General features: G+C 41.0%; 1 protein-coding gene across 2 annotated transcripts; it reads left to right on the forward strand.

The window, feature by feature from the left end:
• The first annotated feature begins 1,033 nt into the window (after positions 1–1,033).
• Positions 1,034–13,712, forward strand: VSTM5 (V-set and transmembrane domain containing 5). Of its 2 annotated transcripts, none has more exons than XM_089512838.1 (4): positions 1,034–1,550; positions 9,793–10,122; positions 10,649–10,783; positions 13,355–13,712. In XM_089512838.1, exons 1-4 carry the CDS (start codon positions 1,460–1,462, stop codon positions 13,399–13,401), a joined length of 603 nt encoding a protein of 200 aa, XP_089368964.1. In that variant the 5' UTR covers positions 1,034–1,459; the 3' UTR covers positions 13,402–13,712. The 2 variants fall into 2 exon arrangements, with proteins under 2 accessions (XP_089368964.1, XP_089368966.1); XM_089512840.1 differs by having other exon boundaries at positions 10,703–10,783.
• The last annotated feature ends 1,012 nt before the right edge of the window (positions 13,713–14,724 follow it).

The raw sequence follows: 14,724 nt of genomic DNA on the forward strand, positions 1-14,724 counted from the left end.
GCTAATAATTGTGGAGATGCTTCATCCTGGTAGGAAATCATTGGCAGGATAATATCCTTCACCATTTCGCAGATGAAAATTGGACACTTGTGGCCAAGCAATACCAGAGTGTTAAGATGGCTAAATGTATTAATGAGGAAAAACACAAGCTAGGACAGACTGTACCAGTTTGCTAAACCTGCCAGGAAATGCACAATTCTGCCACCTTCTCTCCTCCCCTTGCAGATACGTTACATTACATTTGAGCACAAACTTCAAATTGAATTTTACACTTTGAACTCAGTTTGCAGCAACTGAAGCAATGTAAGGACAAAGGAAGAAAGTGTTAGGATGAAGGCGAGAGAAATTAGGACATTTTAAAAACAGCTGAAAAGTGGGATGGCAGAGGATTAATGGGGACTATCCCTGCATAGCGTAGTGGTTTCAGTGTTGGACTATGACCCTCGAGACCAGAGTTCGATTCCCGGCTTGGCCATGAAACCGTGACTTTGGGCAAGCCACACACTCTCAGCCTCAGTGGAAGGCCATGGCAAACCTCCTCTGAACAAATCTTGCCAAGAAAACCCATGATAGGTTTGCATTAGGGTCACCATAAGTCAGAAATGACTTGAAGGCAAACAACAATAACAACAGTGTGTGCCTTCAAGTTGCCAGTTCATTTACAGTGACCCCACAAAGCTAAGCAGGGTCAGCCCTGGTTAGTACTTGGACATAAGATTGCCAATGAAAATCAGGTGCTGTTGGCTATATTTCAAAGGAAGGAACTTGCCAAACCACCTTTGAGTATTCCAACCCTATGAAATTAAAGGGGTCAACAGGTGACATGAAGCCACACAACACATCTATCTCTGCCAAACTGGGACAGTTAGAGGGTAGCTTGATACGATTAAAATACCTGGTGCCACCCAGATTCATAATCTTTGAATCAGCTATGTTTTCCAGATCACTTTGAAAAGCAGCCCAATATGTGACACACAACAGAAGCAAGTCCAAATCGGCATGAGCAGCCAGAACAGAAAGTACCGTATGTTGGCATCGGTGGCACGTCATCCTGCAGAGCTCATTTCCTGGCTGGCAAGAGTATTTACACTGTTCACTGTAGTGTTGTGGTATCTCTCCTTTGGTTCTTTCCTTCACTAGAGCCAATTATATCCTGGATTGATATCAGAGGAGTCTGAGGGCGTGAGCGGAGGCAGAAGGCCAGCCTTTTGACACACCGTTTAGTAGTGGATTCTGGAGGAAGCAAATGTAGACACAAGCAGACTCAGCTGTGGTGAGTCTCCAGTTGCTGACACAGTCCTTGGGTTTTGGCTGCACCTGCAGAAGAAGAAGCTGCAGCATGTGGAAGAAGAGAAAGGAGGCAAAGCTGCTGTCTATCACAGCCCCCACCAGCACACGCCTGGAATTTGACCTGTGGCTCTGGTTTAAATGAGCTTTGTCAAGCATTTTGTTCTTTCTGATGAGGCCTGTCACCTGTCTGCAAGCCTGCAGACCAAGTGTACCACTAGGGATTGTGACCCTTTGCCTGATGGCCAGGTGGACCTTCCAAGGTAAGTGCCGGAGACTTTCCTTCCTCCCTTATTTTCCCCTTCAGGTTGGCCCACCATGTTTCTATGTCTCTCCCACCATTCCTCTTAAGGAGTCTTGCCAGAGTCTTTAAGTTTTCTTTCCTTACAACTCCCAGAATCGCCATCACCTTGCTGCTTGAGAGTAGTGGCGGTACTTCTGGGGGCTGTTGCTGTTGTGTGCCTTCAAGTCATTTCTGATTTAAGGTGGTCCTATCAGGGATTTTCTTGGCAAGATCGTCTCAGACTGGGTTTGCCTTCCTCTAAGGCTGAGAATATGTGACTTGCCCAAAGTCACCCAGTGAGAACCCTGGTCCCCAGAGGCATAGCCCAACCCTTAAATCACTACACCATAATGACTCTTTCTCTCTCTGTTTGTTGTTGTTGTGTGGCTTCAAATTGTTTCCAACTTATGGCAACTCTAAGGTGAATCTGTTGTGGGGTTTTCTTGGCAAGATTTGTTCAGAGGAGGCTTACCATTGCCTTCCCCTGAGGCTGAGAGCATGTGACTTGTCCAAATTCACCCAATGGGTTTTATGGCCAAGCTTGGAATAGAACCCTGGTCTCCAGAGTTGTAGTCCAACTCTCAAACCACTATGCTCCCTCTGTAGCCCAAAGCAACAAAGTGACTCTCATGCCACAACAAACTGCAGTCCCCAGATTTCCATAGCACTGAGCCATGGAGGTTACAGTGGTGTCAAACCGGATGATTTCTGCAGTGTAGAAGCAGCCAAGGTAGTGGGAAAGCCATTCTTGTTGAAGTTCAGTCTGCTATACAGAGTGTCCCTCCAGAGTCAGATCCAAAGTCCACCTATAGTAACATGCTCAACAGTGGGATTTGTAGTTTGCTGTGACAACCGAGCTCTCAGACAGAGAAGGCTGAGTATCTCACAAAACTACAAATCCCTGAACTCCATAGCATGGAGTCATGGCAGTTAAAGTGGTGCCAAACTGCATTATTTCTGCAGTGTAGATGCAGCCCTAATCTCTGGAGCAGCAGAAAACAAGATTGCTCCTTCTTCAAAATGACATCTTTTCAAATGTTTAAACATATTTGAACCATATTAGTTTCTTCTATTTCTAATGTTTAAGTGTATCAATAGGCTTGAGACAGAATTCCAAATTTGGCAGAAGCATGTAGCATCTTTGGAAAAGAACCCAGCAGGGTTGGACAAAGCTCAACGGAAACAGAATATACTCGTATGCCTTTGAGTTGTTCCTGACATCGGGCAACCCTAAGGAGTTCCTATCATGAGTTGTTGGGGTTGTTGTTGTTGTTGTTGTTGTTGCTGCAAGACTTGTTCAGAGGGGGTTTTCCTTTGTATTTCTTTGAGGCTGAGAAAATGTGACTTGACCAAGGCCACTCAGTGGGTTTCCATGGCAAAGCGAAGATTCGAACCCAGGTCTCCAGAGTTGTAGTCCAATGCTGAAAAAACTATATCACATTGGCTCTTGGAATGTGCATACTGCCAATGAAAAGTATGGTTAAACAGGATGGATGGGATAGATTTGGATGCTGATCAAATTGAATTTCAGTATTCTGAGAGGAAGGAAAATTCCTGTACATCCTGGTAAGATGGGGAGAACCAAAGAGGTTGGAAAAATTATTTTTTTAAAAAACTAGAATTCACAGAAAACCCAACTGGGTGGATCTCTCAATCAAAAAAAAAAGATTTATCCCCTGCAAGCACTTACTATAAGCAGTGTTCCAAACATGTATATAATAAGAAGCTTATATGGACTGTGACTGTGGAGACCAGGGTTCAAATCCCAGCTTGGCCATGCAAACTCACTGGGTGAATTTAATCAAGTCACATTCTCTCAGCCTCAGAGGATAGCAATGGCAAACCATCTCTGAAGAAACATACTTCAAATAAAAAACCTTGGTATACGGAAGGTCTTCGGCAAGTGTTGGTTATTAACTTTAAAGCCCTACATGGCTTGGGCCCAAGTTACTTGAAGGAACGCCTCTCCCTACACAATCCGCCCCGCACTCAGAACTACTGGGAAGAATCTATTGGATTGTCCAAAAATTAGATTAAGATCTACTTCCCACAAGGCATTCACTGTGATGGCTCCCAAACTGTGGAATGGCTTGCCGGAGGAGATCCGTCTTATTACCACCTTAGATGCCTTTAAGAAGGCAATTAAGACGGATCTCTTCCGGTGAGCCTATCCCCCAGACCTGCTATAACAGTGTAAGATGATACTCCACTTGGAACATCGATGAGGAATTGGATATGATATTGCACATGTACAGGTTTTTTACTGTGTTTTTAAGTTTTTTGTTTGTTTTTTGTCTTTTGCATAATGAGAATGTATTTTAACTACTTGTTAATTTTATATTTGTGTTGTTCTTCTGCCTCGATCCGCAGGGAGAGGCGGGATATATATAAATAAAAATTATTATTGTTGTTATTATAAATACATATGTTCATTTACAGCAGTTTTAAAAGGCTGTTAAAATGATAAAAAATACAACACACCCCATTTAAAAGGTCTTCTGCATCAGCCAGTTAACACTCAAAATGCCTGTTGGTAGAAAGATAACAAGAAGAGACCAGTCCCTTTCCTAATAATTTGCAACAGAGATGCAAGCCTTAAAGCAAGGATGGGAATCATGAGGTCCTCCAGATGTTGCTGGACTGAAACTACCAGCAGCACCAACCAGCAAAGTCAATTATGATGAATGTTGGGAGCTGCAATCCAATAAAGGTTGCATCCTTCTCACCTCTAGCAAAAATGCTATTATGGATAGGTGAGGAAGGAAGAAAAAAATGGCAGTTTTCTACTATTGGTTTCTTTGCTTTATTTAATCACAGCTCCTTTGCCTTTCCCACCTCCTTCCTCTATTGTGAAATGTAGGTGTGTACTAGATAGGGCCCTGTGCCAAAGTGGACCTTTGATTCATTTGGTCTCAATATGAAAGAAAATGCTTGTTGGCACCTGTGCTTGCTCTCTTTGCTGGACAGAAGCCAGAATGCAATATGAGATATTTGCAAAGGCTAGCAACCCTGCAGTTTTGTTGTTAACTGCCCTCAAGTCACTCTCGAACCATGGCGATCCTATGGATGAGAAATCTCCAAGTCTCCTGTCCTCTTCTGCTCTGCTTAGTTCCTGCAAATTCATACCAGTGACCTCCTTAATAGAGTCCATCCATCTAGCATGCAACCTTCCTTTCTTTCTACTTCCCTCCACCTTACCCAGCATTATTGTTTTTTTCCTAATGAGTCCTGTCTTTTCATGATATGTCCAAAATACGACAGCCTACATTTTGTCGTTTTGGCTTCAGGGAGATATCTGGCCCGATTTGCTCCATTTGTTTGTCTTTTTAGCTGTCCAAAGTATCTTCAGCACTCTTCTCCAGCACCACATCTCAAAAGAATTGATTTCCTTCCTATCCTGTTTCTTAATTGTCCAGCTCTCACATCCATACATGGTAATAGGAAATACAATGGCTTGTATGATTCTGACTTCTGTGCACAGTTGTATATCTTTGCATTTTAGGATCTTTTCTAGTCTTTTCATAGCTGCCCAACCCATTCCTAATCTTCTTCTGATTTCCTGGCTGCAGTCTCTGTTCCTGCAGTCCCTGCAGCAGCAATGCTAAATTAGTGTAGAAGGAAAGGACAGAGACGAGCAGCCTAGTGAAGAACATGTTGTTGGCACTATGCGCAGCCCAGCTTCTCTGAGTATGAGTACCCTCCTTGTTGGGGGCAATTAGCTTACAGTTGTAAACTGCTTAGACACTTAGTTCAGTATGAAACAGTATATAAATGAAGCTGTTTCTGTTTGTTTTTAAGAGGGATCTCGTGAATAATCTGGGGCTTGGTTTCCTTGGAATAAGGTTTATGGTATTTTTGTGATGTATGATTACAGCCCATCTAATTTGTCAGTGGCTGGATTAAAAATGCCATCTTGGTTATTTACCATGACGGTGTATTCAGGGTTGGCAGAAAAAAGGAATCTACCCAAAGTGAGCTCATGAAAATGGATATGGCATTGCAGATCATGGCAGACTCTACTTTGGAGTCCATGGCTTTCTACACCAGGGCAATTGGTTCCATCACAATTGCTATGTGTTCAGTATGGCTTGGACATTGGGAGGTTAGCATTCACTCTAGGGCTAATTTGGCTACTGCTCCCTTTAAGGCAACCATGCTCCATGTTGAATTGTGTGGATTCCATCCTAGAGAATGCCATGGTTGAGGTCCTACGTTGCTTTAGTGTGGAGTAGCATAAATAAACACAGGCATTCAAACTAGAGGAAAAGAGATTCCACCTCAACATTAGGAAGAACGTCCTGACAGTAAGGGGTTATTCACACAGTGAAAATAATCCAGGATAAATCCGAGTTGGATCTCTGTTGTTCACACGCATCCCAAATGAACCCAATTAAATTGGAGGGACTCTCAAAAAACCCACTTATTCTGGGATAGTCAAGAGTGGGGTTTTCCAAAGTTTTTTTTTAAAGGTTCTGCATCATCAATAGTGTGAATAACCGATGCAAATACACCCCAATAGATAAAACACAGGATAAAATACTGCATACCTTAAATGTATTCTGAATGCATTCACATTGTCAACTCCATCTTTATTCGAATGCTTGCATGTGTGAACAACCAAACTTGCAGAGATGCGCATCAACGAGGTTCCATAGTGGGAATAACAAACCTGGAATACGTGATTGAAATGGTTTGCATCATCATGCTAAAAAAATAAAGGACAGCCGAATGGCCCTAATTGCTACTTGACAGTGGAACCCACTCCTTTGGAAGGCGGTGGAGTCTCCTTCTCTTTAGGTTTTTAAACTGGGGCTGGATGGACATCTGTCACGGTTGCTTTGATTGTGTATTCCTGCTTGGCTGGACTGGACTGGGCTGGATGACCCTTGGCTTCTCTTCCAACTCTATGATTCTAACCCCTATACTGAATGTGAACATAGCACAAGGTATGTGGATTGACAGTCAAGGCACAGGGCTGACAGCTTATTGTGTAATTGCAATGTGCAATGGAGAAAGGTCATGCATAGAGGCAAAAATCAAAAATTGCTTTTTGAAACTTTTGGGGGGTGGGGGTATGTTCAAGCTGTAGATAGTTGAATCTGTGGGTGCCAAATCAGTGGATACAAAAGGCTGACTGTACTAAGTATAACAATCGCATAGTGCTAGTGTAGCATTAACTCCACTAGCAGATATTTACACCACGCTGAGACAGTGTAGGATCTCTGTCAGTAGGTACATGACCACCCAATAGGTACTCCACCATCTAATAGCTCTTCTCCTTAGCAGCAACTTGCCTCACTTCTGCTGGAAGAGCAATAGTGGCTGTTATCCTCCATCAAAGCAATTTCCAAGACTCCAGAGGGATAATGATCTGAGTTTTAGACTGAACCTTAAGGGAATAACCAAGGTGCTGAACTCTATGCTCAAAGCAGGTTGAGCACCTTGACTAGTTCATTTAAGTATTGACTAAAACCCAGATAGGATTCACTGCCCTACTGACATGGAAGCCCACAGCCCATGGAGCTGAGTTTTCTTCTTCCCTGAGAGCAAAGCCTTTCTCTTGCCAACTCACACACCTTCTGAGGCACCATCAGCCCTTCTTGGTCTCTTGGTGTGGGCAGGAACAAACAGAAAGGACTATGTTGTTTGTTTTCAAGGCAGAAACTCATCTGTTTGGATTGGGCAGTCCCATGAAATGCAAGATAAACAATTTGAAACCAGCAAAGAAAGGAAAGAAGGATGGGTTTTTTGGGGGGAGGGGAGGTACATATACTGTACTTCTTAAACAGAAAATTTGGTAGCAGAGGCAGGAGAAGTAACATGGAAAAAATAGGAAAAGGTTTTTATATCACACACACACACAAAGAAAAAAGAAGAAGAGCAGTTCAACATGATCCAGCAAACCTTTTATAAATGACAATTCTTGTGGTTTCCATTTTGGTACCCAGACTTTCAGATCAAGGCTTTTGCAACATGCTGAGAGTAGCTGGGGAGCTCTTCACTTTACTCCTTGGTTTGCTGTTTGCCTACTCCAGAGGCAGATGCTGTTTACTTTGCTTGCTGTAGGCAGACACATGTGGCCACAGTAGAATTGTTTAAAATACAGAAATATTGCTGACATCCAGCCTTGGAAGTCTGTCTCGTTCTATAGAAGAGTTTATCTTTGCGTTTATAGGCCACCTTCCAATGTTGTCAGATACACCAAGGAAGGTGATGCTATAGTTTGTGAGTCTCCATAGCCCTTATTAGAAATGCTTTACAATGCTGTGTGCATTTTGTTATTTTCTACATACATTGGCAGGCAGCAGAATTTTCAGTCAGGGTACTTTTCTGGAGTTTGGGTTCTCTAGTCATCTAAGTTATTTGCCACTGTTTCCACAGCTCTGTCTGGGTCCTAATCATTTATGTATTTATTTATTTAAATGCCACTTTTATTTCATAAGGGACTCAATAGTTCACACCCTATATTAAAGCAATATAGCTAAAATCATTCTGAAATACAAAAATTTAAAGTACATTATCAGGGCTGTATATATGACTGGTGTATATGGTATATATGACTGTATATATGACTTTGCTGGAGAAAAGGTCTCTTGCTAGCTAGGTCTTTGCTAGCTCTCTCTATTCCAGCTTCTATCTCAGCACTTGTAATATTAGTATTAAATTAATTATATTAAAATAGTTATACACAAGAGATCTCAGGGCAGGATACAAATAGCATTAAAACACATTAAACAGGAAGATAATTTAAATGAGCTATTAAATGGTATAATGAGTTAAAACAGATTTAACAAATTCTAATTTTTAAAAAGCTGTAACAGTCTTTGGGTTGCATTAATGAGGCCCAAAGATTTTGGTGAACAGCCAAGTTTTTAACTTGGTGCCTAAATGACATGAATGTTTTTGCCAGTCCAAGGGGAGAGCATTCCACATTTAATTTCAGGTGAAAGAATTGAGAGATACAGCTGTGTCAGACTGGAATATTAGCATGCAAAGGGGTCTTATCTAAGGAAGTAGACCAGGTCTATGGAAGCTTGCCTGACACCGTTTTCTGCACAGTTAATCTTGTAGCACCTTTGAATGCAAGATCCCTTTAAATTCAGGTGAAAAAGTAATTTAGCTACAACGAGTAACATTTAGCTAGTGATTTCAGTAAGATGACTCCAGAAGCAGGTGGCAGGTAGCTGGAGGGAGCTCTTGTCTTGTCTTTGAATTAGCATCCTTTTAAAAGCATCTCAGGTGGGAAGGAATCATGACATCAGGATCAGGATGTTTTCTAAAAACAAAGGAACTTCTTACAAATAAAAGGTGTCTGGACTTTCTGAGAAACCTTACTCAATACTTGGTTAAACAAAGGGTAGTAATAACTCAGACAAGCATCCGCTTAAGAAAGACTTCATAAAAGCATTAAGCGGATCAGCCTTGTCCCAAAGGTGATATTTCTTATCAGTGGCATTTCCTGGCATTTCCTGTCTATAGTACCAGCTGCAAAGCTACACATTGGGAGGGACCTTCTCTGGGATGGGGAGGACAATATTCAATTGTGTCCCAATACAGTCATCCTTCCATATCGGCAGATTTTTTATCCACCGATTCAAGCATCCATGGGTTGAAAATATTTTTTAAAATATATACATTCCAAAAAGCAAACCTCGATTTTGCCTTTTTATGTAAGGCATACCATTTTACTATGCCACTGTATTTAATGGGACTTGAGCATCCATGGATTTTGGTATCTACAGTGGATCCCAGAATTGAACCCCAGCAGATACCAAGGACCCACTGTAGTTTCATCAGTAATCTTAACACACCTAACATTGGCATTCATGGAATCACAGTCTTACAGAAACAGTAACTGGCTACAAGGCTTTTCCAGCTAATCCTTCTGAGTGCATCCTTGGCCAGATAAAACTTAATAATAAAATAAAACTTTTATTTCTACCCCTCTTTTTGTAAAAACAATCAAAGTGGCTTACAATTTTAAAAGAATACACCGTATAGACAAAATATCCCCCCCCCCCCCTAAAAAAGAATTACAATTTAAGGTTAAAATTACATGAACAATTAAAACAACTGTAGTTTTTTGTAAAGTAAAAGTAGTTCCAGTTCAGAGCATATGTGTGCATATCTTTGCAGGGGTGTTGTACTGACACTGTCCTTTGCCAGCCCTTCAAATAAGAATGTGCCTTTACAACAAAAGCTCTGTTTGTTTGTTTTTTCAGCCCAGGGAGAAGTATCACTGCATGTCCCTCAACCCAATGTGAACACCACAGTGGAACAGAACATTTTACTATCCGTCGCCTACACCTGTGAAGGTACCCCCATCATTAAGTGGAAGCACACATCCCCCAGGGGCACCACGGAAATAGCGGAGTGGAAACCCGGAAGTTACACCAACATCTCCATTAGTTATGAAGACAGAGTGAATGTTTATGAAAATGGTTCCCTCCAGCTGTTGAAGGTGGATCTGAGAGATTCTGGTTACTACTTGGTCACAGTGAGGGACAAGTCTGGATTTACCATCTATGGGACCATCCTGTTAAATGTTTATGGTATGAAAATAATAAGAAAATGAAAATGTTACTTTGTCTTGATACCAGCTGCCCAAGTTGGCCTCTTTAACAGAAGCAGGCAGACTCTCTTCTGGTCCAGAATATCTGCTAAACCAGTGATTTCGAAACTTTGGTTCTCCAGGTGTTTTGGACTTGAGCTCCCAGAAGGCCCAGAGAACGTGGCCAATAGTCAGGAATTCTGGAAGCTAAATCCAAAACATCTGGAGGACCAGAGTTTAAGAATTACTGTGCTAAACTACTGTAACATTTTTGGCATGCTGGATAATTTCTGGACATGGCAATCCCAAAAGTAATTTTTCCAGGCTGAGGCATGAAGTCCCATTGTACAGCTAGAAACATTGTGCGGCTCAGAGATAGGGATGTTTCAGAAATAGAAAGAGAGCAACGATGGTATGGGGAAGATGAGCTCAGACAGAAAGTTGTGATTTTCTTTTCAGCCATCTCTCAAATTTCAAAGATCCAACCCTAGTTACACTTAACTATGTTGTGTGTCTCCCCTTCTTAGAGATTCTCTATGAAGATTTGCATTTCGTAGCTGTCTTCTTTGCCTTTCTCACAGCTGTGTCTGCCATTCTCATCTGTTTCATGTGGCTGTGCAATAAATCCATCCATCTACTTCAGGAGAGGCATCAGCTCAAAGGTAAGCCTCAGACAGCATAAATACTCAGTCCATCACATAGGGAAAAAGAGTCCTCCTTATCTTGACCATCCCAGCATCGGTTTGAAACATTCTTAGACATTTTCAACAACTTATTTGGAGTTAGATACTATCTATACATCATCTTATACATATTTTTCTTTGAATTTCTACTCAAAATACAGTAATCTGTATGCCTTTGGTCCACGTTCCTCCCCCGCAATACATCCATTTGTACATTATAGCCAACATTTTGGTCCCACTCTATCATATACTCTTTTACAGATACATTACTCCTACCCATCCTCATCTGTTGGGAGGGGTGCACTTTAAAAGTTCCCTACTTACCAGTCACAGCCATCACACCTGAAGGAATTTTATGCTTTACCATTGTCAAAGATAATTTTGGCCCTACTACCAAACTGATTGCAGACCTGCCAAAATTTCACAGATAAAAACTGGGACACATGTGGCCAAGTAACATCAGCATGTGGTTGAAAGGGAAAAAGTTATTAACGAGGAAGAAAACATGTGCTAGGAGAGGATGCAGCAGTTTGTTTTTGTCTGAGCCTTTTGGAAAGGTCAAGATCCCCCACCTGCTGAGTTGCCAGAGTGCAAACTACTTTTGCAATCTGCTGTTTGTGGCCACTGATATGAGGACAAAGGGGGAAGGAAGGAAAAACTGAGACATTTTAAAAGCAGCTGGAAAAGTGGGAGGACAAATTGATTAATCAGGACTATCCCTGCTAAATCAGGACAGTTGGAGGTATGTGATTTTTGTAGTTCAAATATATCTGGACAGCATTAGTCTAGGAGCAGCAGTGGTTCCAGAGCATTTGGGAAACCAATAAAGACACCTCCTTCTCTCTTCCACACTTTCCTTTTATCTACCTTTTTATAAACTATTGACTCTTCAGGAGGTTTCAGGAAAGAAATAAAAGACTGTGAAGTCCAAGGCTTTCACGGCCTGCATCCATAGATTTTTGTGGGTTTTTCAGGCAATGAGATCATGTTCTAGAAGAGCTTATTCCTGACGTTTCGCCTGCAGTTGGGGCTGGCATCTTCAGACAATGCTGGCATGGAAAGAATGGGGTATAAATACGGTTGAGAGGAGGTGATTTGCATGTTAATCTGTGTATTGTTCTTTTGTTGAATGGCCTCCTCTCAACCTGTAGGCCTTGCCATTCAACAAGAGAACAATACACAGATTAACATGCAAATAACTTCCTCTAAACCAGTGGTTCTCAACCTGTGGGTCACAACCCCTTCGGGGGTCGAATGACTCCTTCACAGGGATCGCCTAAGACCATCAGAACACACATACGTATTTCCAATGGAACTGAGACACCACTCCTTTATCCGTCTTTTATGGTTGGGGGTCACCACAACACAAGGAGCTGTATTAAAGGGTTGTGGCATTAGGAAGGTTGAGAACCACTAAACCAACAGTATATATACCCCACTCTCTTCCATGTCAGCATTATCTGAAGATGCCTGCCACAGATGGTGGTGAAATGTCAGGAATAAACTCTTCTAGAGCAAGCCTCATAACTCGAAAAACCCACAAAAAACTAAAGAAAATAAGGACATTTAGAGGTATGAAATTGTTGCAGTCCAAATACAGCACTTAGTCTAGGTACAGATCACCAATGGTTCCAGATCATTTGGAAACCAATAAAGAATCCTTCCTCTCCCTTCCACACTTCTCCACGTTTTTATGGTTTCAGAAGTGCAAAGAAATAATAAAAAAAAAACCATAGGAAGTTATTTACTTTATAATGATTACTGTAGCAGAAGCTGAGAACACCTGCCAGAAAGAAAAGCATTGTCCCCTATGCAAACAAGCAATCTTGTCCTACTCATTTCCTTAGATTGCCTTAGAACAAGTTAGTTTCTGCATTGGGGCCAAATGGTAGTAGTGATTCATTTGGGATCAGTATCTTTCCCACCACTTGTTTTTCATGGCCAGCTTGGCAGGAGGAGGAGGTCTTAGGCAGCAGGATTTGTATGTTACAAAAAAACATCTAATGGTGGAGTTGCCCAAAAGCTAAGAAATATTGGAAAGATACATTCAGTAATATGCCACTGTATGGAAATCAACTTTCTCTTAAAATGGTACTCTACCTTTCTCCCTTGCTATATTACATGGTCATGATATTCTTATTGCAAGCTTAAAAAGTCTGTGTCCTAAGGATTCTAAACTAGGGACGTGTTTCCAAAATACTCCAGTATGACTTCTGTGCAGGAGTTCCATAACCAAAATAGTCACACTTTCTTTTGCTCATGTTCACAGTGGCACGGTTAGTTAACTTTGGCTCAGCTTTGAAAGTGCTTTAGGTGACAAAGGTAGTGTTAAAAGGTAAATTTTAATTCCCAAGTCAGAATATGGGTTAATTGGTTAACATTTAGGAAAGGTGGGACATAGTCCTCATAGCCTATATAGGAGAGTAGGCATAACTCAATTTAGTGACTCTCCATGAGTTTCCATTGCATTTTCTTAAGGCTGTTGACTGCAGTTGTTTTTAGTTTGGAATGTCCCACTAACCAGTTTTCCATCTTTTTTTCACTTAACAGCGAGCACCACTGAAGAGACAGAGCTGCAAATGATGGATGTTAGCTAAGGACCATTTCAATATGCAACTACATTTTCTATCTGAAGAGAAAATAAACATAAGGACACTACCGCTGAGATCAGAGATTTTGTACATTTCGTTGCAAGATTGCTTTTGTGGTGGTGAAGTCAACAATGCTTAAGTGGAAAGAATGAAGATTTACAAAGGTTTGAAAGCTACTCTCATTACAGTACCATAATTTCCAATGGATTTCTTCTAAGAAGACAGAAGGCTTTTGTTGCTTAACATGCATAGACTTAAGACAATATCAAGATGACATGACTGAGGACTTTAAAAAGTGCTACATATGCACCCACAATAGCTTTGAATGCATGTCAATTGAACAGACTGCAGCATTTAAAAAAACTGTGACCATTTATTTATTATATACATTAAAAAGTTACCAGGCTGCATGTGGTAGATTATTTTCCTGACATAGCAAGGACATACTGATTGTTCATCTGAAGAAAGAACTAACTTTGGAATTATCGCCTAGACATTTATGGCGTCTCATTAATCTTCAAATGTTAGAAAATGACAAAATGAATAATCACTTCCTACATTTGTATTCCCCTTTTCTATGGTACTGAAGGTTGTGTCAGTGGAGTAAATCTACTTTTATGTTTACAGTACCACCCAAGGTCAGATCAGTTTCAGAATGATTTCCCAAAGCCCTGCGGTGAGCTTCATGAGCAGGATTTCAATCTGGCATTCTGCTTCTTCTCCACCTGCATTGGTCTCTTCTATATTTAACTTCCTATATTTCTCTCTCTTTGGAATGATACCACCACAAGACAAGTCCATGAATTATTATACGCAGTGGCATAGTTCAGTGTTGCTTGGATAGCTTTAAGATAACAAATTATTAACCATAATTATTTAGTAGTTATTACTGGAACAGTGCACAGTATTGACATTCTTATTTTATGGGTGAGACATCTCATGCATTCCAACCCCATACAAATATGTTAATGCTGAATTCAAGGACATGTTGTCTTTAGAAACAGTGCAGACAGGAAAGCAAGCTTTGTAAAAAAAATCAATGATCCCCCCCTTTAATCTTTATTGCCGTCCTGCTACTCTTATAAGCACCATCCAAGTATATTTGGTCAATCCACTCAAGTGCTGTGGAGTGGCAAAAAACCACAGCCACATATTTATCAACTCAAGGAAGGAAATAATTCATCTAAAAAAATGGCAGTTTAATGCAACATTCCAAATTTGCAAGATAAACTGCATTCAGGAACATGAAGGTGTCAAATTCACAAGAGTTTGTTTTACTAATTATGTAACTCAGTAATGAAAAAAATGCAGGTAGGTATCCGGAACTGA

This window comes from Sceloporus occidentalis, unplaced genomic scaffold, assembly GCF_023333645.1.
Source record: "Sceloporus occidentalis isolate IW3139 unplaced genomic scaffold, rSceOcc1.0.p SCAF_2, whole genome shotgun sequence".
In the NCBI taxonomy this organism is placed as follows: Eukaryota; Metazoa; Chordata; class Lepidosauria; order Squamata; family Phrynosomatidae; genus Sceloporus; species Sceloporus occidentalis.

Bases quoted from the DNA above. Each gene is read 5' to 3' on its own strand.
- VSTM5 (XM_089512838.1), top strand. From the start codon at position 1,460: ATGAGGCCTGTCACCTGTCTGCAAGCCTGCAGACCAAGTGTACCACTA. The intron at 10,123-10,648 runs GTATGAAAATAA...TCCCCTTCTTAG, and splicing joins CATCCTGTTAAATGTTTATG to AGATTCTCTATGAAGATTTG. The intron at 10,784-13,354 runs GTAAGCCTCAGA...TTCACTTAACAG, and splicing joins GGAGAGGCATCAGCTCAAAG to CGAGCACCACTGAAGAGACA.